Here is a 25,900-nt window from a genome sequence, read left to right as displayed (position 1 = left end):
GTCTTTTGTTCTGTTTTGGAGAGAGAGAGAGAGAGAGAGAGAGAGAGAGAGAGAGAGAGAGAGAGAAGCGGGGTGTGTGAGCTCAGAAAGGTGGATGAGCTGGTCTCGAGGAGGAGAGAGCACGAGATGCTGCTGCTGACACATTCCTTGAAAGATGAGTAAAAAAGGCGCAAGAATGCTGGAGTCACCGGCTGTAGTTTGGATCAAGAGGAACTGATTCACTGTTTTCCCATCCTTGTCTTCGCTCTTGCCTCACCTTCTTTTTTTTGCTCGTCTAATCTTCAATGTGATTAAATGGCTTCCGGACGGCGCCGCCAGGCTCCATGCTCACTCGGAATACTCCTGCTAGCTGTTTTCGGTAAGTGTGTGATTTCTCTCCGGGAACCTCGCGGTGTTGGGTCACTTGGTCAGCGCGATTGACTGTGAACTTGATCACACTGCAGTCGGCTTCAGACGCGTTTCTTTAGCGGTTGTAGCGTTTGTGTTTACAGCTGGAGATGAGACTAGGGTGGGTGTGTTTGCCTACATGTAGATGTTACATAGAGAAGCATGAACTGATTTTGTGAATGGAGAGTTCCTTGCAGGCGCTTGCCGACGTTATATTAGGGTTTCATGCTGGTTTCAGAAAATGAATTTATTTTTATGTTAAGAACATGTGAACTTCACTTAGACATTGTTACCACGTGCTTTGAATTTTTGATGTGGAATATGACCATTCAATTCTAATCGACTATTACTTAAGCGATGTGTTCGGAGCAATATGAAAACTAATATGAATATATATATATCCTCACATGTGGTAGAAGTAGATTAAGCCTTATTTCTGATATTAATTAATCATGTGTAATCTATAGAGTCAGTCAAGACATGCCATTGGCCTTGATCTTTGAGAAGTGCTGTGTGTAGCTACTTTGATTCATTTAATAGTACTAGTTATGGTCGTGCGTGTGTGTGTTATTAGAACAGCAGTTTCTGACTGTGCCCATCAGTTTTCAGTGTCAGTTACTTTATGCAATACTGGCAGAACATAAAAATGCAGACACACACATAAAGTGACAGAAATCAAATACGAATAAGGTGCTAGTACTAATAAAACAAAATTTGCAGTATACATTAAATAGAATACAGTAAATAAAGCTAGATGTTAATGAAGGTTAAGATGATGTACAGATAATGAATTAACTAGTAAGTATAAAGATAAAAGCAGAACCTGGGAGCTGTGCAGTTTCATATTCTCTGATTTATTATGGATGGTAGCCTTGAATAGCTCTATTTAAGATTTCTGTTATTTGACATACAGACATCTCTAGCACTCTAGGCATGTCTGTTATTCTATTCTATTCTATTCTATTCATGACATTCACAGTTCAGGTTTTTTACACAATGTATTGTTCATTTTTAGATAGAGGTTTAAGTGATAACGTAAAAGGGAAGATGGTGAATTTTTATATCTTAAGTGCAGGAATATTTCCTAAACCATAGGAGCTCCTCTTCTCTCTCTGCACACAGGTCTATTATCTGTCATAGACAGCAGGAGCTCTGATTCATGGTTTCCTTTTATTGTGTTTCCATTGTAGTGGGAAAGTGAGGAAAGAACTGAAGGCTGCTGATGACTTGAAGATTGTGTGTCAAGGCTGTCTTTCTCTTCTCCTTTAAATTTCCTCAGTTTCTTTGTCCCCCTGTAATTGTCAGGTTGTGTATGTCAGCATGCAGCCTGTTTGCTTGGGCTGGAGGGCAGTGTGGATGCATGCTTATGGAGCATGACATCTAGGGAATGTGGATTTTGTTTAGTATTCACAAATCTCATTTCACTGCCACCCATTTTGATCATCATATGTATGCAAGCACCATACATGCTGAGGTCTTGTTTTAAAATGATTGGTTTGTGCTGGAGTCTTCCTTCAGGTCTTCATTGTAGCATGCCTTTGCAGAGCTGCCAGTAAGCAAAAGACTTTGGGGTGACAGGAGGAAAGATTAAGTTGGAATTGCATGGATTGGGTTGTTAAATTACCCCATGTCTTTTTTCATCTCCCAGGGGGGGTTTGGAATATATGTTTTTTTATTTTCTGTTTTAGGTAGGCCAGTTTAAAGCAGAATGTGTGAATCAAATTTTGTCCATGCATGTGGTTTGTCATTGTAAAGAAACAGCTGTGTATTACAGGTGTGTGCGCACTCGTTGCACAGTGAGCAGAGAGTGCCCTCAGTCCTGTTGACGTATACCACTGTTGTCTTGAAAGCCTAATGTAATTCAGTCACGCATAATCTAAGAGCAGAAGCCATTTATTAAAAAGAGAAAAATAGAAACTAACAATATAATCACTACATCAGTATCTCAAAAAAATCTCAGATTATCTTTCAGATCAGAAGATGTTGTAAATGTTAAAGGGCTAATGTTTGAGGTTTAGTCTTTGATGCTCAGCAAAGTTACAGTTTGACTTTATATCTCTCAGTGGCGACTTGATAGTTCAGGGTGCTTTATTTATCGTGACTGAGTCTGTATTTTACAGTATGGCTTTATATCACAATTGGGTTATTCCGTGTCTTCCCCAGCTCAAAAAATTTAAATTTTCACCTGAGATTCAGAGCCAAATTACAGTGGGATAAAAATGACTTCAGAAAGATGGCATCATAATGTTATATATACACAGAGATCAGTAGCTCTATTAGTAAAATCTATTGACTTTAGCAATCTTTGATACATTATGTGCCAATGGTTACCATTCAAAAATGGGGGAAAAGCCTTTTTCAAGTTTTTTTCTCAATGTTTGCATGCCTGTAAGTCAAGAAGTATTAAATATGTTTTAATGCCCTTTTATATATATTGGGTCTTCAAAATCAAAAGTTTGTGTGACTGTAAGTCAAGAAGTATTAAATATGTTTTAATACCCTTTTATATATATTGGGTCTTCAAAATCAAAAGTTTGTGTGACTGTAAGTCAAGAAGTATTAAATATGTTTTAATACCCTTTTATATATATTGGGTCTTCAAAATCAAAAGTTTGTGTGACTGTAACTCAAGAAGTATTAAAATTATCTTAATATGATTTTAGAATCTGGTTTCTTAGAAACCTTTCTTTTGGAATCTTCATTTTTAAGCCCCTATATGTCTCTGTCCCAGAGATATTGGGATCTCAGTGCAGGTTCATGTCCAAATGGTTGTATCCTACCCATTTTCAATGGATGAAAACCAAATGTGATTTTGCGTTTACTAATCACTGTTGACACTGCAAATATACAAATAATAACAGTAACCCAGGGTGTAGTAATGTACATTGTGACACGTTAGATTATGAATGGCCAGGATTAATTGTTAACTCTAGGTAAAGTATGAACAGTGTGAAATGTGAAACATAAAAGAAGATTACCCGGGATACCATTTTCTTGGGGTTTAGAATAACCCAGTATTAATTATTTCAAGTTTGAGACACATTTAATGTTTGAGGTATTATCAGTGATTCTGCCAAATATGCCTTTTAGCAGTGGATACTACTTGACCTATGACTATGCTTCACATTTTATAACAATATAAAAGGAAAATAAATTCTAGTAATTAATCCAAGTAAGGGGAATCTTGGTTTATTTAATGTATGAGGAAAGCAACCACACTTCGCTATGAGGCATGGAATTTTTCAGACATGTTACGAAACTGCATATCTGAATCAAATATAGAATCTTATTAACAGACTACTGAGAGCAAGTTAATGTGCCTCAACTTGACCGTATCAATGCATTCAGTAGCACTCAGACAGATATGTTAATGGAATTGTTTTGATAGAGGAAAACAAGATATAATTCTAATTTCTACATTATTTATTCTTCCGACATTGTTCTTTAAATAAAACAAGTATCATACAAAATGACCAACATTTGGTTTCAACCACTGAAAATGGGTAATATTCAACAATCTGAATATTGAGCTGCATTGAGATCCCTATATTTCTGGGACTGAATGACCAGATCTAAAAGGGAATTAAAATATTTTGCCATTTTGACCCCCTTTCTATAAAGTAATGGATTACTCTGTAAATATGCACCTGTTGCCTTTAATATTATGGCTTTCACCAGTATACATGTTTATCTTTTTTGAAAAAAAAATATTAGCAAAATCAAAACTTTGAGCCAGGGACCTCTGGTTGAGTTGACACAGAATGACCCAATTCATTTTTAAATGTTTTTTGTGAGGTGGAAACAGATGCAACAGTATCAGCATAAATATTTCACTTGTGTGACTCTCTAGGTTGTGAGAGAATACAGTCAACAAATGAACATGATTTCTCAGAGAGAGAAAAATAAAAGTAAACTTATTATGGGTACATTCTCATGGGAAGTTGAAGGCAACACCATTGCAGCCACAGGCTGAGTACATATTAAGTTTAAACTGAAGGCTTCAACATACAGAATTTATAGCTTTTGCTTGTGATATACACTGCTGATTGAAAGTAGGGATGCACAATATTGGACTTTTGCCAATATCCAATATGCCAAAATTTTTCAACACATTTTGGCCAATAGCCGATGCCCATTCTAGCATATTTCCTTTTGTTTGGAAACAACACCAAGTCTCTCCTATGCAGAGATTATAAACAAATTATTTTTTAATTTTGGTTAGTGTTTAACAAAAACTTGTTAGAATTAAATAGCCCTAAACAATAATGAAGTTGTTTTATAATGAGAGTACACTGAAATCTTTGAAAATAAATGTAAATCAACGATAAATCAATCACTGCATTTTTTTTTTCAGACAGATGCAGTGGTAACCTTAACATTTTATTTGAAGTTTTAACATTTGTAGGTTGTCTAAAGCAAAAAAGTTGCTGAAAATCTTTTAGAGCTCCTTGAATTTACCTTTTTTATCATTTGAATTTACGTTTTCATCATTTAAAAAAATAAAGGTATTACACATTAATGAGTAAATCTGTATACATAAAATTATTTAATTTACAGGTGTCATGCTTTGATTTTTTTATTTTTTTTTTCCTTCAGGTAAGCTATAGCTTCTGACCGTTAAATCAAAACATACTTGTGATTTTATAACATCAGTTACTGCTTTATGTAATCAGAAACACAATCTTAATGTTATGTGTATTTTACTTTAATTTTATTACAAGTAGGCCAACAGCGTACCAAGTAAATAAATCGCCTTACCAGAGGGGCATTAGGACCTGGGGAAGCTGTTGTTGCTGCTGTGCTAGTGAACGCATCATTCTGTTCTTGCAGATTAAATGTGGTGATCCAAAACAGTGAATCTAATCACCATTCAGGCTAACGTTTGCTTCAACAATGACCACACTGTTGACACGATCTTATCACTAGCACACCCCGACCACACGAGAGCTATACGTCTTATTAGCAAGGCATATCGGCATCATTTTTCAAATCAAGCTGATGCCAATGTTTACATTTTAATCCATTATCAGCCGATTCCAATAACGTTCCGATAATATTGTGCATTCCTATACTCCTAAGTTTGTGAACCCTTTAGAATTTTCTATATTTATGTATAAATATGACCCAAAATGTCATCAGATTTTCACATAAGTCCTGAAAGTTGACAAAGAGAACCCAAACAAACAAGTGAGACAAAAAAAAAAGATCCAGCGTCACAAATCTGTAAGTGGCAAAAGTATGTTCATCTTTGGTGTGACCCCTTTTTGCAGCAATAACTGCAGCTAAATGTTTTTTTGTAACTGCTGATCAGTCCTGCACTGACTTAGAAGGAATTTAGAAGAATTAGGATCATAGAAGGAATTTTAGCCCATTCCTCAGTACAGAACCACTTCAACGCTGTGATATTGATGGGTTTCCTCCCTTGAACTGCTTGTTTCAGGTCCTTCCACAACATGTCAGTTGGATTGAGGTCCGGACTTTAAGTTTGCCATTCCAAAACATTATTTTTGTTCTTCTTTAACCTTTCTTTAGAACGACTTGCGTGCTTGTGGTCGTTGTCTGTCTGCATGATCCACTTTCTCTTGAGATTCAGATCATGGAAAGATATTTTACTTAGAATTTGCTGGTATAATTCAGATATCATTGTTCCATCAATGACAGCAAGTTGTCTACCTTAGATGCAGCAAGACAGGCCAAAACTAAGATAGGACCACCATTATGTTTCATAGATGGCATAAGGTTCTTATGCTGGAATGCAGTGTGTTCTTTTCTCCAAACATAACGCTTCTCATTTAAACCAGAATGTTCTTTTTTGATCTCATCCACAAAACATTTCTCCAATATTCCTCTGGCTTGTCCACATGATCTTTAGCAAACTGCAGGTGGTCAGCAATGTTCTTTTTGGAAAGCAGTGGCTTTCTCCTTGCAGCTCTGCCATGCATACCATGGTTGTTCAGTGTTCCCCTGATGGTGGACTCATGAACATTAACATTAGCCAATGTGAGAAAGGCCTTTAGTTGCTTAAAAGTTACCCTGGGGTCCTTTGCAACCTCGCGGACTATTACACATCTTGCTTATAGAGTGATCTTTGTTGGTGGACCACTCCTGGAGAGGGTAACAGTGGTCTTGAATTTCCTCCATTTCTACACCATCTGTCTGACTGTGGATTGGTCGAGTCCAAACTCTTTAGAGATGGTTTTGTAACCTTTTGTAGCCTGATGAGCAACAGCAACTCTTTTCTGAGGTCCTCGGAGATCTCTTTGTGCCATGATTCACTTCCACAAACATGATCTGACTTTGATAGATCCCTGTTCTTTAAATAAAACAGAGCAGGCAGTGACACCTAATAATCATCTCAATAACTGAAAACACCTGAACAGATGAACTCTAATTTCACCTTCAATTGAACTGCTAATTCCAGAGATTCACATACTTTTTCCACTCTCAGAAATGTAGTAATTATTCATTCAGAAATGAATCATTTTCTTGAAAAAATAAATGACACAGAAATTTTTTGTCTCATTTGTTTGATTGGGTTCTGTTTGTCTACCTTCAGGACTTGTGTGGAAATCTGATTAGGTTTTGAGTCATATTTAATATAGAAAAAAATATAGAAAATAGAAAATTCTAAAGGATTCACAAATTTTTAAGCAACACTTTATGCCTGATAGATTTTTCTATCTCTATATAGAGAAAAAATAAAGTATAGAAATAAACGTCCCTCACAGTTTTTTTTCAATACTCTCATTGTACACTGATTGAGGGATAAGAACTTTAATTTAAAAATTCCTCGCATATCAAGCAGATGATCAGGTATTAAAGCTGTGACTGTAAAAACAACCTGCTCCAGTTTCAGTGCAATGTTGATGATAGGTTTTAAGGTCACCCTACAAAGAATGACTTTTCTTTTTTTCCCCCTATGTGGCCTCAATCTAAGAGTTCTTTCTGTAAATCTTGGACAAAAGAAAGGGGCTGAAAGCAGCCGTCACCCTGACAGCATGTTTCAGTGCTTTGTAACAGGAAGTCAAAACAAGACCTGCAGTGTGCAAAAGGCTGTCACACCAAAACCCTGGGAAGAGATACAGAAACGAGGAGAGGAAAAGAGTTTGGTATTTGAATTGAGCAGGTGAGGCTATACAGATGCCCTGTTTACTAACAGAAAGGTTTTGTAAAGAGATGGAGAGACGGAGGGTGCTGATAAGAAGGAGGCACCAGGGCCCCCAGACATTGTTTAATTCACAGCTACAGTACACGTCATGCCAAACCAATGAAATTTAGAGTGAGAGGAGAATGCCTACTGAGAATGGAATTATCCTTTGCTAATGAAAATGAGCTGTTCCTGGACTGTGCACGCTTTAATTCAGTGCGTGTCTGGTGTGATATTTCACCAACTCAAGTTCACAGAGGACTTAAGAATTGGCATTTAGTGTGTAGTTATAATCCAATTTATCCAGACCAGGATGCTGAAATGTTTAAGACTTGATTGCCTCATTCACAGGAATAAGACCCATTCAATGTTTGTGCTTCCTGGCCTTGGTTGAGATATCTAAAATTCAGTGGAACAAAAATACCAATTATGATTTCAAAAATTTCTGAATTCTACAAGTTTGGGAGAAATCTCATGATTTTTAGTTATTTTAATGCTTGTTTTCTCTTGCTTTTAAATCATTTTAAGTCATCTTGTGGCTTCCTTGTAAGTTTGTTGAAACAAGCAAGAAATGAAGTTTCCTTCTCTAAATGTGTTGCTCATTTGTTTGTATGCAAATTCTAATTGAACATGTGGAAATTTATAATGAATTAAATTATGATCTGTTCAAGGCAAGCTGTCACATGACTAGAAGATTTGGAATACAATTCTATGGACCATACTTTCTTGGTATTTTATGCCAATTTATTTTCCATTTTGGTGTTTGAATGCTGCAGGGAGGCTGCAGATACTTCATGTGTTGCGTGAAAAAGAACAGCTTGAACATTCTGAACTAAATAACTTCTTTTGTGTTTCATGAAAAGAAAATTCATATGGGTTTCAGGGGAGCAGAGGGTGCGTTGATGAAAATCCTGTCATCCTGCCGTGAACTATCCTTTTAAAATATCTCTTCTACGGATTTCTTTCTTCCTTCTGGCTGATAAATGTAGGCTTCTGAGGGGTGGAGAGAATAGTGATTGAGGCTGATGTGGTGTGGCATGTTGTTTTGCGTGTCAGTGGTAAACCCATGAGCATCACTCAAAGGCACTCCGTGTGCATCTTCCTGGCAGGCTGCTGGACTCCCGCTGAGCTAATCCTGAACTCCAGGGTACTCTAGCTGTGCTTAAACCCTAAACACTTCTCAAAAGAGGAGTGCCTGCAATCAGCCTTCGTCATGATGGTGTGACTGCCGCTGTATTTTTGCTCTTTTCCTCATCTTTCTTTCTTTCCTTTTAATATTGTTAATTTCTTATTTTGTCTCGTCTCTTCTTCACCTTGCTTTTTTTTTGCATCTGCTGTATTTTTCTTCTCCTCTTTTGATTGATGCCTTATCTGAGTTCAAGGAGCCTCCTTTAAAAATCTCTAATCAATAACTGCATGGGCTTACTGCTGCTGATGTGACCTCACTTTCTCTCTCGCTTAGCTTGATTGAACGTTTGAGCTTAACAGTAGCATGAACATTCAGGGATAAAATAGAGAGAGAGGTGCATGCATTAATGAACAGGGTTCAAGTTAAATAGAGAAAAACAGACATAAGTGACATCAAGGTTTGGAGAATGACAATGTTAATTTAGTAGTTTAATGTTTTCATTTATTTGTTTGGCAAAGGCTAAAAAATATAACGATAAATCACAAATGTTTTTGATAAGTCAGTATCTTAAAAATCTTTCAGATCAAGATATTGTAAATGGCAAATGTTGAGGTTTAGTCTTTTATGCTCAGCAAGGCTGTATTTTTATTTATTTTTTAAATCTGAATTCTGTAAAAACAGTATATTGTGAAATATTTTTCCATTTTAATAAATGTTGAAATGTACATTAAGTCAAGTTAAGACACCTTTATTTATATAGTGCTTTATACAATACTGATTGTGTCAAAGCAGCTTTACAGTGTCAAACCGGAAAATAGTTTGTTAATAATGCAAGAAGACAATAACAAAGAGTCATTTTTCCAGCTAAAGGCAATTAATTGATGATTTTGTGATGTCATCATCCAGTTCAGCTCTCTTCCAATAGTGTCTGTGCAATCAGTCAGTCAAAGCGTCCCCAACTAAGCAAGCCAAAGGCGACAGTGGGAAGGAACCAAAACTCCTTCAGTGACAGAAAAGGAAGGGGAAAAAAAACCTTGGGAGAAACCATTACTCTAGGGTGACCATACAGTACGTGTCTAGATTATACGTGTCCATATCTATATTGCCTAAAATATCCAGGTTTTGGCTTTGTTTTCCTGTTTTCCTTTCAGGTAATGACTGAAAAGTAGTTTGACCAATAGCATGCAGGCATTGTATATAATCGAGCCGTGTCACATGGGAAGGTTGGGTCTACAGAGAATGGTCAAAGCGTACATATTAGATGTGTTTGATTTGAAGCAGCACTGTGCAGACTGATCGGTGTATGACATCAAAGTACCGCGAGAGTGTTTCGAAAGCATAAGGAGCCGTCTGCTCTCTTTAGCTCTCACAGGACTTTGTCAAACACCAATCACTCTGTACAGCGCTGCTTCAAGATGATTTGGTGCAAGAAACACTTCTTTTTTTTATTACTATCAACAGTTGTTTTTTTGAGGAAACTGATACATTTTTTGTAGGATTCTTTGATGAATAGCAAGTTCAGAAGAACAGCTTTTATTTTAAATAAAAATGTTCTTACATAACTTCAGTTTTCTAAATGTGTTAGTTTCAAGATTCAAAAAAACAGAATGTCAAATCAAGCACCATGACATCAGACCACCCTACACTTTTTATATGATATGTACATAAATTATTGTAGTTTGGGGAATTCTAGTTGTAAGTTATACATAAGTGACATTGACATCAAAGCATAAAAAGATCTAAACGTTTTGCTGTACAACCCTGGTGTTTTATCATCTAAGAAAAGAGAATATTTAAACACTGATACAGCGAAGAATCTAGTGAGAATTTTCCAGTTGCTCTGGGGACGTGTATGTGTGCTACAATAAAGCCTTGTAAGAAGTCAAAGAAGAAAGAACTGTCCGTTAATAAAACAGGAGAATTGGCAGAGGAGCATGATTCTTACTTCACAAATGGAGAAGGAACACAAGAGAAACTTGGAGAGGAACAGCAGTGAGATAAGAAAGACATATAGAGAGAACTCAAGCCCCTTAGACCACTTCAGTGACATAAAAAGAGCCTGCTTTTCTGTCTTTCTCTCCCTCTTCTTTTATTTGTCATGTGATCTGCAGGGATGGGTGAGTCAATGCATTCCATGGCTGTACATAAAGGGGGTGTATTTTGGGACTGCAACTTGAGCAATGATGCCAGAGTTGGTCTCTAGCTGCACCCTCGTGCCCCCCGCCTGTCCAACTTCAGATGGATTCCTGAGCCGCAGGCAGAGGCAGCTACTGCAGCCCACCAGTGACTGAAACCTGATACCTTCAGTGCAGAGCACAAGAGAGTCCGCTAAGCTCTCCTTTTTATCACGTTAAGTCAGGGCAGGCTGCTATTTATTGTCATTGGTGTGGGAGTCAGTGATTTAGCTGGAGTGCATTGTTATTAAAACGGTACATTAAGTGAGACTTGGTGTGATGTGTGAAGTTTTTTTTTGTATTTTTAATGTATTTTGTAAATGCATACAAATTCATAAAAAGATGTTAGATAACAGGACATTTTCTTTAAATAGGATATTCTTCTCTCTTCTTTCCTCTTTCTCTCCATTATGTCCTTCATGTCTCTTCAGTTGTCATTTCTGTCCATACTGTACTTCCCCTGCCAAAAATACTGTCTTAATACTTAGATGAAGTTCTTTGTAGTTGCCTAGATAGTGTAAACTAATATACCAGCCAGAACAGAACATATGCTGGTGAGTAGCCAAGCAGGGGCTGAGTGTGGCTGAGCTCAGAAATAATTAACTAGCTTCAAAAGGTCAACAAAAGTTGTGGTGGTGTTAATTTTGCTGTTCGTGTTAAAATAATGAAAATGATTGTTCGAAAATGACAGTTCGTTTTGGTTATCATCACGTTTCGGGGCGTGGAAATGTCGCCACATTAACAGACCGGTGTGTAAAACTCTCAGACGTATTTTAAAGATTCTATGCTGCAAACTTTAATTTTTTCACATACTTTTGGAAATCCAGAGTTTAGTTGATCCTGATGAGCGCTCATCATCACAGTTGTAAACACAATGGCTTTCTTCTTTCGTGAGGGGGTTTGGCGGCACGGCATCTTTGTTTGCAGACGGAACACAACACACACATCTACCGGAAATCCTGTATAATTCAACAAATCTGAGGCTGAGACTACCTGTGGCCTGGCAACCGATTTGACTCGCTGCCATATATTTTTTTTTTAGATATATATTATATGTATAATTCCCTGCCGAATGTGCTAAAGCAATTATTTCTGGAAAAAAATCTCCAATAAAACACGAAATAGTAGTCATGACTGGCAAAGCAATGCTTCTGCTTTGATTCCAAATGGTTTCAATCAGAGTGATCAATGTGAGAGACTCCAGAATGGAGTGGAAGCACCCAGGTGGAGCATAGAGGCAAAACTACTAATCTGTTCAGGTGCAGGTCAGTTTCATCTGTAAACAGGATATTGTAGTTTTATCTTTGTTTACTTAGTTAGGCATTAAACTGCTAGCACCTGTTAGCAGTAGCAGCCCATTACTCATCACTCAAAACACTGTATGATAAAGGACAACATTATAATCTATTGTAAAGTTACAGTAGTAATTTAGCAGACAAATATTCACATCATTTTATAATAGGTTTAGAGGGAGCTATAGGGCAGGCAACAACACAATTATATAAATTAACAATGGTTAAATATGACTCATAATGCAATAACATATTTAGGATTAATAAGATTTTACTATAAAGATATCATAACACTTGAATGGCTTAAATCACTTTAATGTTTAAACTGACAAGACTTAAAACATGTGAGAATGATAAACCTTCTTGAGGAAGCAGCACTGGACCAATCATTCAAATAGCTGATTATAGTTTTGGGGGGGGGGCCAGAGACAATAGATGGGGGACTGAAGCCCACGTAAATAGGGTCTAGAACCGCCCCTGGACTGAAAAGGAAAGTGGAAGTGAAGAACTTCTAGTTATGTTGCATGTCCCCAGCCTAAGGATTTAAATTTCTTACAAAAAAATAGGGTAGTCCTTGTTTCAGAATTTGTTGGGTGTATGGGATGGCCTAGATTAGTGTGAGATTTCCCGGCCTGAAATGTTGTCCCAGTCTGTCCCTGCACTGAGCCATTCTTCCCATTCACTATATTGATCTATGATATCTGCTACTGTATGCGGATTCATTGATTTATACAGTACTTTATACAGCCATTTTGGGATTAACATCAGTAGCAGTAACAGAAATGTTCCACCCTCCTCGATCTGTTCCTGAATAGCAGCTTTCATAACAGATAAGAGATAGAAATGTAATACTTTTATTCATCAAGGACACATTCAATTGTTTAAAAGTGGCAAAGACTTTCACATTTTTACAAAAATAGAAATTTCTATTTGAAATTTGAAATTTCTATTCATCCAAGAAATTACCGAAATATTAAGCAGTGCAATACAGCATTTGATTCCTTTGGTTTAAGTTGCATTCAATTTTAAAACTCTGAGCAAAGTCCTCTGAGTAAACCCTTTGGTTTTTACCATCTCTATAGTGCAGTTTTTAATCTTTGTGTATTTTGTGTGTTTTTATCTACTAGGTATGGCATGTGGGGGCGAGCTGTCATTTACCCTGGAGCCCAGTGACATTATTGCTGTTCAGGAACAACCTCTGATGCTGCACTGTCAGGTGGAGGGGATCCCACCCATCACCACACAGTGGAGGCGCAATGGAGCTCTGATTGTGGAGGACCAAAACTATGTCATGTTTGCTAATGGCTCGCTTCTGATTGGTCACTTCCAGAAGACCAAGTCTGACGGCTCGTCTGATGAGGGAGACTATGAGTGCATAGCCCAAAATTTCTTTGGGTTGGTCTTGAGCCGCAAAGCCAGAGTTCAGGCTGCTAGTAAGTAGCATTTCAATGTGTTTTTATTCTAGAGATAAAAACCTTGCTCAGTTCACACTCCACTAATCCCACCTGTTCGTTTTTTCAAAGGCTTTTTAATGGTGAATTGTATGGCTTTTACAGCTACAGTTATATTACATTACATTATATATTTCTCTTTAATGTTTTTATTAATCAGAACTTAGTTACATAACAACACTTAATATAATACTATTTGTAATAAATAACATCATAATAAATAAAGAAAAAATAAAAATTGCAGCTTTTTTTTGTAAATCAAAAATCAGATGGTGTTAACATTACCATCTTAACACTTTCCATCAAGGAAAGTCCAAGGACAAAATATTATTATATTACATGACATTGTATTATATTATGTTAGTATAAATTTGTTGTGTTGGTGTAAAAAACATTTCAAGTTAAAGCATTATTGTTGTCGTTGTTTCACCCTTGGATAAGTCTTCGCCCCGAATGGGCCACCCCAGTGAAAAATGTCTAGATACGCCACTGCCAGCAGATATTAGTGCTGTTAGATTGTCCCGAGAAGCTAAAGTGAGTTTGAAAGAAGCCACTGCCAGTTCATTTGCAGTGCACTTTGCGTCTTTCACAGAGCAAACCGTGTTCGAGCACGGCTTGGTGTAAACTCAGGCTACATTAACTTTGGATGAACTGAACATGAGGGACACAGGGTGCGGGGACAGGCCATTTGATATATGGACAATGGGCTTCTTCTGTTTCTGAAGATAAATTGGCTGGTAGGATCCAGTCTGCCTTTTGTGTGCTGCTGTGGCGCTCCCGGTCGTGCTTGTGTTGTGATTTATATTACTAAATCTCTGGCTCTTCAGTTGAACTTGACTATTAAACCCGGCCATGCTGTGCACTTTCCGTGCCGCTTTTGTCGGCGTCACAATAATCTGGAGTGCTGTTGTTTGCCCACTTGCTGGTTGCAGGCACCAAGGCTAAATTTGCTTTTCTAGCTGTCCATACCCACCGTGGCCCTGTATGAATCGGGCCTTGTTTCCGTCCAGTGCTGAAACTTTGTTACTGTATTGTGCTTATGATTGGATTTTCATAAACTCAGCATGTGTTTATGGCAACTAAAGATGACTTATTATCATTTGTCCAGTCTCATGCCGTCCAAAATGTGTTTGATCTTTTCATACAGATGCTGGCTAAATATAAAGGGCATAAGAAGAAAGAAAACAGAGAAGGGCCTTATGGAGAGTTCTTTATGTTGTCTTTAGCGGTTAGCGGGAGGTAGTTGTGTCGGTTGTGGTTGTAAATAGTAGCCGAGAGGAGAGCAGAGTTGGTCATTAAATGGATGTCAGGCAAGTGTTAATTTGAAAGCACATGGCAGTGTTAATGCTATTATTATTATATGGTGCTTCAGAGAGAATAAGCTCTTAGCAATCAGGTCCTTTCCCATCAACTTCACAAAATCAGGACTTTTAGTAACCTATTACCTTTCACTCATTAGAATTTTTTTTCTTTCTTTTTACCTTACACTAAAGATTTTTGTCACTACTTTGTTTCATCACAATATATTTATTTGTATTTATTTAAATATATATATATATATATATATATATATATATATATATATATATATATATATATATATATATTATATTATATTATATTTGTGTTTAATATAAAGTAAATAAATATATGCCTCTATTTTTTGCTTTTCTACCAGGTCATTTTCTTATATTTTTAGATTTAATTATTTATATAAATATGTTTATATATATTTTTATAATATATTTGATAATAACAGAAAGTAGCAGTGATTATATTCATTTATACTGTATTTTATGATAACACAAAGTAGTACTGGATCTTTTTCTTGGGGAAATATTTTCTGATTTTCTCCCAGGTCAGTTTCATATTTTATATGAACATTTTATTTATCATTTGTTATGTTATATGAAATAATAATTTAATAATGTACAAAAAATGCATTGCATTTATTGATCCTGAGTTTAATTTATTGCCAGCTTGTAAACAAAATGGACTTATAGCATGATGAAAGAATGAAAGAATGAAAGAAACCATAGCATACATCGTCTGAATGGACAGTTTGCAGAGATGTTGAGCTCTGTGTGTAATGCAGTGTGGTCAGTGATGACATGCCTAATTTAACATCTTTTTATCGACCACATCATACGTGTGCAATTGATTCTGCCTTCATAGAGAAAAAACATTGTCTGCAGAAATGTAGCTCTGTGGCTTATTGTTTAACACAGAGAGACATCTCTGCCTGCAGACTTGTCACACATACACGCACACACACATTAGCAACCCATGCTGTGCCGTATCTGAACACAGCAGTCCATTTGTTGTCCTTGCTGTGAGGTGTGATGTGAAGATCGTTGACTTATGAGTGCACACACACATGGTGAAGTGAGACTGACACACTGTGTGTAGATGGTGCACTGCTGTGTTGTGGTTCATACTCTGGCTCCACTCCCAGTGGGCCAGTGGTTACTGGCTAGCCTCTGAAGTTACGCTGCCTCTACCACACCACAGGGAACAGTCATCTCGGCTCGCTGGACAGAGGGAACCTTTAAAGCCACGCTCTTCAGGATGCTGATTAGTAAAGGTTAACACATAGTTACTTTTTAGCACCTTTTTCGATTTCTCATCAGGGCCAGAAAGGAGTATGTGTGCTTTCTGCATAAATTACGGCCACTGAACAATAGCTGTGAGATGGGAGAATGGGATGCAAATAATAGCATAGGAGATGGAGATCTATTGTTGGACTGAATGATTGGCAAGCAGAGCTGGGTGGACAAGCATAATGAAAAGCACTCAGATTTATAATGATACAATTCATAATATATTTATAATGTTATCTGGCAGAACGTTTTCTTTATTGTTTTCATACAATTGGTGTGATGCATTAGCTATAGGTACCATCAATATAAAGCGTGTATAGAAAAGAATCCCCCTTTAAAAGAATCATATTTTGTTACTTTGCAGCCTGAAATGAAGACGGATACAGTTTTTGTTTTATCCAGCTGTATTCACTCAGTGCAACGTATAACATCCAAGAGAAATAGGCTATATAACACCATGTCAGAAAAAAAACAGAATCACTGAGTTTGAAAAAAAGATCACCCCCTTGTGTCAGTATTTTGTTGAACCACCTTTTGCCTGTAGGGATATGTCTCTAACTTTGCACATCTAGACTTTGCAATATTTGCCCACTCTTCTTTGCCGAACTGCTCAAGTTCAGTTAAAAATGATGATGACTGTTTGTGGACTGCAGTCTTCAAATCATTCCACAGATTTTCAATGGGGTTTAAATCTGGGCTCTGACTAGCGTTCAGAGTTGCTGTAGGCCTCTTGGTAGCCTCTCTGACCAGTTTCCTCCTGGCTTTCATCCAGTTTGGAGAGATGTCCTGATCCAGGGAGCGTCTGTGTTGTACCAAATACCGTCCACTTCTTAATAATAGACTCCTAGGCATTGATAAAGCCTTTGAATTATTTTATTATATCTCCTGACTTGTGCCTTTCCACAGCTTTATCCCAGAGATCTTTTGACAGTGTTTTGCCACCCATAGTTGATTGTTTGCTTCAGTTGCACTACCAAGGACTGAAATGATTCAGGAAATCTTTTTTCATGCTGCGCTAAATAAAAAATGATCACAGCTGAATGAGCTGATCACAGTTCAAAGTCAAATGATTTTGTGTGCCATTGAGAATGTGATTAGCTACACCTGATTTGATCATTTTTAGGAGGAGGGTGATTCTTTTTTTTAACTCTGTGATTCTTTTTTTTTTCTTCTGACATGTTGGTGTTATATCTTTCACTTGGATGTTATATGTTGCACTGAATTAATACAGCTGGATAAAACTAAAACTGTGTCTATCTTCATCTGAGGCTGCAAAGCAACAAAATGTGATTATTTTTAAAGGGGGTGATTCTTTTCTATACTAACTGTACTATAAGGTCTGGGTACATACAAAATGGGCACATAGTGGGACTTAAACAGAGCTACATGGTTTTGAAAGGAAATGACTGGCACATTTAGAAAGAAATTACCTTAAAAATGAGAAAATAAAAGCTGGATGAAGCTCAGCATTGACTCACTGTTTCTCTCTGAGTAAGGTGAAACTTGTGAAAGAAAGAGGGTTATTTTGAGGAAATGTTTTATTTTGTTTTGTTTGTGAGCACAGAAACTATTGCATGATTTAGGAGGAGTTTCCAAATTTTCTAACCTTAAGTTTAAGTGCGTAATAGGGGTGCACGATAAATATCGGCCGATAATTAATGTGCATCTCGTCAGTAAAGCCGGTTCTCGAATCAGCGGTAAATTCCATCAGGTGCGTGATTGAACCTGCATTTGCACAGCTTGTCAGTTAACAACGGCTCTGTGTAGTAACAGCAGCTCTATGTGAAATCACGCACCTGATGGAGTTTACCGCTGATTAGAGAACTGGCTTTACTGACGAGATGCACATTAATTATCGGCCGATATTTATCGTGCACCCCTAGTGTGTAAGTACATTACACACTTTGATAATCAGACATATCAAACATTGGCTCAACCAGTCTAACCACAGATAGAGGATTTATCTTTGTTCCCCCCCAAAACAGTTTATTTTAGCAATTTGTGCTGGTGCCACAGAAATGTAATGCTTGAGAAATAATGTAATGTGATGTAACGGAAGTAGCGGAAGATTTTTTCTTCCACATTATGGTGTACATCTAAGTGAAATGGATTATCTAAAAAGTAAAAACTAAAAAAGTTAATGCTTTGTTCAATCCATTGGTTGCTGATTGGATGGAGACCGATATTATTATGAATTTGAGGTTAATTGTAAGAAAGTGCTGGAGTTTAAGTGGATTAAATGATTGGAGATGTCCGCCAGCAGAGAGCACACAAAAACCAGCAGTTTTACTGGAAGATCAACATTTTTATAAAAAATTCAAAAATAAATTTAAAACAATGAAAAATATGACTGGATGAATTGTTCACAATAACATCAATACATTTAGAATATAGATGGGATGATTTTCATTTCCTGCTGATTTTCTTGTCACATTGTCTCTTGCACAATATAGCGTACAAATTATATACTGTACCCACAATTGTACAAGTTCAGAGTACTTTGAAAAAATATCATGACTTTATCATGGTACATGGTCAAAAACCATGGCAATACCACTGTGTCGTGTGCAAAAAAAATGGTACAAATCTTGTCTTTTTTTATTATTATTATTTTATATTTTATTCGCAGACCCTGAGAAAGAATATAGTTGAGAAAGTGGTATATACCACATAACAGAACTCAATGCCGGCTGTTCATTCCTTTCATGTTCAAGTCCCATTAATACAACCAGTGCTCTTAGCACAGCCTCCAGTAATAATAGTCTGGGTGCACACTTCCAGTTTATCAGCTTGTGTGTGATGGAGGACCTCAGCTTTGGTTCATAATGATCATGACTGATATGAAGGTCACTGAGAGCTTGAGCATTGACAGTGGGCATCTTAATGTGACCATTCTTTGTGTCTTTGTACATTTTTCTTTTTATTTTCTGACCTGTGACAAATAATTAAGTGATGTTACAGGTGAGAGGGAGTGTGTGTGCTTGGTTTCAAAGGGAATGATGAGTGTCTAGAGTATCAGGGTACCAGCGCTCAGGGCATGGCCTCTTTATCCATGAATCTTTAGAAGTGTACAGGAGAAAGGAAGAACAGGCTTAATGGCCAACTGGAGTCTCACTCTCCTATCTGCAGGGCAACTCTCACACAGCTGAAACGACGTTCTTCTCATTTTACATCAGTACATGTGCGTGAGCAGACTTCCCTCAGGCCTTCAGCTACAATCAATGAAACGCTAATAGTTCCTACAGATGTCCTGCTGGAGATAGAGTTTGATCTTCAAGTCATTACATGGGTTTTTTACAGACTGCCTTGGGTTTCGTATTATGATATGAGGCAAAATCCATAGTTTGTTCTTACTACTTTCTGTCATTTCCTTTTAAGTTGTTCTCAATCACTTTCAATCTTGCTTCTCTGTGTATGTGTGGTGGTTTGTACATATAGCAGACTAATAAATGCATAGTAGGGAAATCCTATTTCAGTTGTTCATGTTGAGACTCAGGACATCTTCATCACTTTTTGTGTTTTCTTTCTTTGTTTTGGATCGTGCTTTAAAGCCAATTCACACCGCACCGACAGATGCAGACCAATGTCAACAGCCAACAGAGTCAAGTATATCATTTCTCTCATGTTCCAAAACACGACAAATGCCGATCACTGAAAACAAGCACTGAACATTCAGATGGGTAACACACTGGTCTGACAAAATCTCACAAACATGTCTGTTGCGTTTGTCGGTGCAGTGTGAATGGCCTTTATAGTTGTATGCAACTGTAAGCTCGCATCCAATCAATATTCTGTCCAAATTCCAAAATAGGTTTTTTTTTTTTTCTTTTTTTTTTCAGTAGACTAATTCGGTGAGATCATTCAGCGAAGAGTTGGTCAGACAGATTCAGATCGATAACTTGTGCGTCTATTTGTGTGATTCATAAAATATGGCCCATAAGAATCATTTGTTCCTATGTATGTTTGTTATTGAGTGCTGGCAGTGAAGACTGTGCTATTTAACAGCATGTCTTGGCATTTTTTCTTCAAGGTACTGTCTTTTTATCTCATCACATTCAATTCAGACTACATGCTCGTTTGAAATATGATATCTTTCACTGTTGTGCTGCAGATTGAATAGCGGTGCATGAAACGCTGATTGTACTCATGGTGTGTTATAGGCACAAACTCATTTCCATGTCGGAGATAGCCAGCAGAGAGAGAGGTGAGAACAGGATGGAAAGGAAGAGATTTAATGCGACTGTGTGTAATGTATATTACAAAAACTTGCTAAAGTCTTTTCAAATAGTATATTTGAAAAGACTCTCTCCCTCTCTCAATAAGACGTTTACAGTAGAAATTAGATAAATGTACCTGGTTCTTTGCTGCCAAGGGGCTTTATGACACCACAGGCAGGTTGTTTGTGTAGCCAGCACATTGAGTCTAATAAAAAGAGGGAGATGTACAATGTCCAACCACCAGTCGGGCCGCTTTAGTGTACAAGAGGCTTTCCACCCATTACAGAGCTCTTTCATTCTTTTAGACACCACCAGTGTTGCCCAGGCTGCTAGGAGAGCCCTTTCTCCTGCTAAGTGAGGTGACATAGATCTGCTCCTTAGTGCTCAAACTGATCAAAGGCTTCTTTTTTGCCTCTGTGTTTTTGTGTCTTTTCTGGTTTTGTGCGCATTTTTCGAGACACCAGCTCAATTTGCACTTCGGGGTAATTTCGGGCCACTGGCGTGAAGAGAGAATGCTGACATCGCGAAAAAGGGTGTGATTAGCGAGGATCTTTACAATCCCCCTCACATAAAGACCCCTTCCACCCCCAAAATGGTCACTCTTTCCATAAATTATGCTTCTTCTATTTGCTTGTCGACCGTCTCTGTGAGCACACAGTCGGGTGCTGAGCTCCCGTCGCTGCCTTCAATCACACTGCCCTTTCAGGAAACACTTATTTTTGTAAATGTTTCGTCTTTGATGGCTTCACTGCCTCTCTTTCTCCATCTCCTCCTTTTTCTCGTTCTTTATTTCTCCTTTTTGCTTGTGGAGCCTCATTAGCCAGGCCTCAGGAAGCATTTCATACTTTGAATGAATTGTGGAAATGGTACAGTGGATCACGACACACAGTTTATTCCTGCTTCCTGCCCTCCTCTTGAGCCTGTCACCAAGCAACTGATCATAAAAACCCAGGCCCAATACCAAACAGTTCTCCGGGATCAATCGGAATGCATGCTTTTGTTCCTTTCTTCAACGTCAATTGTTAAAGTGTTTAAGCTTTGTTAAGTATTAAAGGTGACATATGAAAATCTGACTTTTCCAGGTTTTAAGTGTTATAATCAGGTCCCAGGTGCATCTACCAACCAAGGAAACGTGAAAAAAGATTAACGTAACTTTGTTTTGGTAAGCCTTTTTCTGCAAGCACTGAAAAAACGAGCATGTCTGATGTCGCTCCCCTAGTGACATTTGCAAAGGGATGTCATTATAATATCACTGCCCCTTAAATGGGTCATATGATGCAGTTTCAAGTTTTTCTTTCTCTTTGGAGTGTTACAAGCTCTTGGTGCATAAAGAAGATCTGTAAAGTTGCAAAGACTAAAGTTTCAAATCCAAAGTGATATTCTTTATAAAAGTTAAGACTCATCCACGCCCTCCTAAAACTCCTCATTTAAACACGCCCCCACATGTCTACATCATGATGTAGGAAGATTTGCATAACACCGTGCAAACGTTCACACAAAGAAGGCATAACTTTTATTCTCGCTGTTGCCACTGTCGCCATGTCATGGAGGCACTGTTTCGTTGTGAAAGCGAAAATACTTTGTTTGGCCTTCCAAAAGAGGACACAACTAGAAATCAGTGCTTAAGTTGTATTTACAACACTGTTTCAGAACAGTTCAACCCAAATATTCAGATGTGTGCAGCACATTTTATGGAGGACTGTTTCCTGATCCTGGGAGAGAAGACTACAGTGCCGACTGTTCTGTTTCACAGTCTGTAAGTGTGTTTATATATGTAAAGGATTTGCCAGTTTTGAGCAGTGTGCAGCGATTTCTCAATTCCAGTCCTCACACCCCCTGCTCTGCACATTTTGTATGTTTCTCTTATGGCTTCCGACGTTTGTTCTATTCAAACTTAAGTGCCCTGCGAAGTGGACATCACAGGATATTCCGCCATGATTCCAGTTCAAAGCCAACGTGTATGTTCCATTCAAAGTGCATTGAAGTGTGCGAGAGGTCAATTTAAATTGTATTTATTTACAGAGGTATATGATGTCACACTTGTCCATGTGTGAAGACGTTGCGCAGCACAAATCCGTGAATGAATGTTCTGAAGTGAGGTAACTTCAACAGATTTCCCCTGCTCAGGGAGTAGGGAGCATTGAACACTGTGTAGGCACCATGTCAATGGGAACACAGTTCATGCACGGAGCTCACTTCTAACGAGCTGATTATCTGAATCAGGTGTGTTAACAGAGACGTGCAAAATATGCAGATCTGGGGCGCGTGAGGACTGGAATTGAGAACCGCTGGTGTAGAGTAGATTAGACATAACCGACTGTTTTTGTAACTCGTGTGGGTTTTTTTAACGTAAACTTGTGTGTGAATGAGAACTTAGTTTAGTACTCACATGCTGTGACAGCCGCTTTCTGTCCGTGTGCTTCGGATGTGTGCGCACAGAAAACTGAAGTTTTAACTAATATGGTTTAAAAGGCATGATTTCAGCTTGATAAACATGATAATCAAAACCAAAACAGAAGTTTTTAGCAGGTATGAGCAGCTCTATTCTGGAAAAGGGGGTGAGGAGCAGCAGCTCATTTGCATTTAAAGAGACAGGCATGAAAAACAGCGTGTTTCTGCTTTCACTCAAAATAGGCATTTTCAAAATAATATAATAAATGATCTGTCGGGTATTTTGAGCTGAAACTTCACAGACACATGCTGGGGACACCTGAGACTTATATTACATATTGTAAAAAGGAGCATAATATGTCTCCTTTAATTCATTTTTTTTCTCACCATCTAATTCAGCCTTCTTGGGATGTAATTGACCCTGTCAACTCTGGAGGGGATTTGCTTGAATTAAGATGGCAAGGCTAAATTGAAAAAAGAAGCAAGGCCATGGAAGACTGAAAAGGAAATTGCAAATAAACACAAACAGATCTTCACATGTATAGTTCTCTTATCATAAACACATTTTATGATAAGACATGATAAGATGCCCGGGGTACAGTAACCTCAACAGATGAATGTGAGAGTGATAAAAAGGCAGATTGTAAAGAGCATTGGAGAATGAACAAGAAGCAGGAAGCTCCAATAAAACCCCCCTTTGCTGTCATTATTATGAGCTTCCCTTCAGATATTTCCAATTCGATTTGACATTTTTGCTGGCCATCGTGTGTCAACAACTAATCCTGGGTGTTGAATGAGAGCTGTTTTGATGGTAAAACCAGAGGGGAGTACGTGTTGACACATAGCCATCAAAGCAGAAGCAGTTATAGGGCCGTCGTGCAGGGTAATGGTGGAGGGGGTCCGCTCTTTCTCTGGATTTCGCCCCTTCCTCTCTCTCCCTCTCCACTGGCTTCCTCTCCATCACTCAACAATCCATGTCCTACCTCTTTGTCCAGTAACCAAGCTCCTCCCACCCAACCTCGCAATCCCACAAGCCCCCTTCTTTCCTGTTCAGAAGCCCAACCGCACCCCACTGACATGGAGCCCAATGACACATGCTTTCAGGTCAGAACTGCCTCACAATGGGGCATGGAGAAGAAGGGTGAAAGAGGGAGAGTGCTTGAGAGGAAGAGAGCCCTAATTAAGAGAGAAGGAGAGAGAGAAGGATGGTGGGTAATTCACAGGACCAAATTAGAGACACTTAAACCTATTGCTTTTTGTGTGTAGTGTGGTTTGAGTGTTGGATATACTATATGTGAGGCACTGATGAATATTATTCAAATCAGAATTTGTTAGCGGTGGATTTCCCATGAATAATACTTTGTAAACCATGGCAACAATGTGATACGCACATAAATGATACACAGAATTTTTTTGTTTTCCCTGTGATGTCAAAGCTGAATTTTAAGCAGCATTATTCCAGTCTTCAGTGTCACGTGATCCTTCAGAAATCATTCTAATATGCTGATTTGCTGCTCAAGAAACAATTCGTATTATTATCAATGTTGAAAACAGTTGTGCTGCTTAATGCCTTTGTGGAAATTTTAATATTGTTTTTTTAGGATTCCTTGATGAAATATTTGAGCAGTATTGTAGGTTGAAAAGGGGCCCCACATATTTCTAGGGACCAGCATATAACAGAAACTTAGGGTGAGCACTTTTTTTTTTTGACTTTGCAACTAATATAGCAACACCCTGACAGAACTCTAGCATCTTTTCTTTCCCCCCACTTTCTTCAGGAAATTTTAATTTGTTTATTTTTGTACAAACTAAGGATGTAACCACATATTCCAAGTTAAAATTGTGGGTTACAAATGTAAAAATTGAATATCAAGCATAAGCATACAAGAAAACCCTGTATTGATCAGTAGGTTGAATTTTGGGGATATGTCTTTTTTCAGTGTATGTGGTGGTTATGTAACTAGTGCAAGATCGGCCTTAGTTTTAACATTAGTTTCTTTGTGGGATGAGCAGAGCACTTAAATGCAGACATGGAAGAGTGGGGCAGAGAGTGATTAAATAAGAGAGAGCTAAAATAAGAGTCAATATAGAATGAGATCTGTTCAGGGACCCTGCATCTGCCATTATGCCTCAGTGTGTAATTCAAAAGAGATGAGCCATCAGGAAATTCAACACCTTGCTCTTCTCACCTTCTCTGGAGAAAGTGTTTTAACAGTTATTTGTATGTGCCACTATAAATAAAAAGACACATGAGAATGGATCATGCGGACCATCATTTTGCAATCTTGTAGCAGATGAATCTCTCCTGAGTCTCGAGGGGAGCTTGAGTGTTTTCTCTCGCTTAAGGGTTCGAGGGTTTTCTATCAGTATTGGCTCCTTTGAACCTCAAAATAGATATTAATACTATGGCAAGTGCAATAGTTGTATGAACACCACAGACCACGGAAAGGAAAAAAAGTAAAAAACTGTTTTCACATTAACTTTATTGAGTTTATTATTCAGTCACATTTGACTGACATGGATCACTTTTTTGATGCAAATTTTGGGATGTATTTGGTACTGTAACTGTGTTTCCATTGTAGTGTACAGTATAAGCATGTCTTGCTGATTAGAAAAATTATTCCATCTGAGGTGAGTGAATATGTTTTTAGGCAAATTTTGGGATTATCTTTGCATCTTGGTGTTTCCATCTATCCCAAAATTGGCATAAAAATACATGAATGTAAACCTGACTTTTTGGTCCTATCAGAAAAAAGTGCAAAATTTGTACTTTTAGAGGAACAGTGTGTTACTTTTTAAGCGACATCATGGGTTGAATGGGTTGAATGAGTTGAGAGGTGAGTGGAGAGATGGCTTGCAGCCAGAAAAGGAAGTGGGTACATCTGAAATTCACACACTTTTAAAACTGGCAGAGGGGAGAGCAGAAGCAGCTGTCACATAAACATAAACCATCCTCACATGTATCATTCATGTCTGTCTGTCACTCTGTACTTCTCACATTCCGTTTTATTCTCTTTCAATTTTTTTTCCCATGGTTTCTACCCCTTTCATGACTCTTACCTCAGAGTGTTACCTCAGAGTGTTACCACATTCCTGTTTCCTAGCTTTTATT

General features: G+C 37.8%; 1 protein-coding gene across 1 annotated transcript in view; it reads left to right on the top strand.

Moving 5' to 3' along the window:
- The first annotated feature begins 59 nt into the window (after positions 1-59).
- The window catches only part of LOC109093720 (immunoglobulin superfamily DCC subclass member 3-like), a 71,796-nt gene continuing 45,955 nt past the window's right edge, over positions 60-25,900 (top strand). The window contains exons 1-2 of the mRNA XM_042760098.1: positions 60-358; positions 13,257-13,562. Coding sequence (XP_042616032.1) covers positions 295-358; positions 13,257-13,562 — 370 coding nt within the window. The 5' untranslated portion in view covers positions 60-294. The remainder of the gene's footprint in view (positions 359-13,256; positions 13,563-25,900) is intronic.

The sequence above is a fragment of the Cyprinus carpio genome, chromosome A7, assembly GCF_018340385.1.
Source record: "Cyprinus carpio isolate SPL01 chromosome A7, ASM1834038v1, whole genome shotgun sequence".
In the NCBI taxonomy this organism is placed as follows: domain Eukaryota; kingdom Metazoa; phylum Chordata; class Actinopteri; order Cypriniformes; family Cyprinidae; genus Cyprinus; species Cyprinus carpio.
This window is presented reverse-complemented; position numbering and strand designations above follow the sequence as displayed.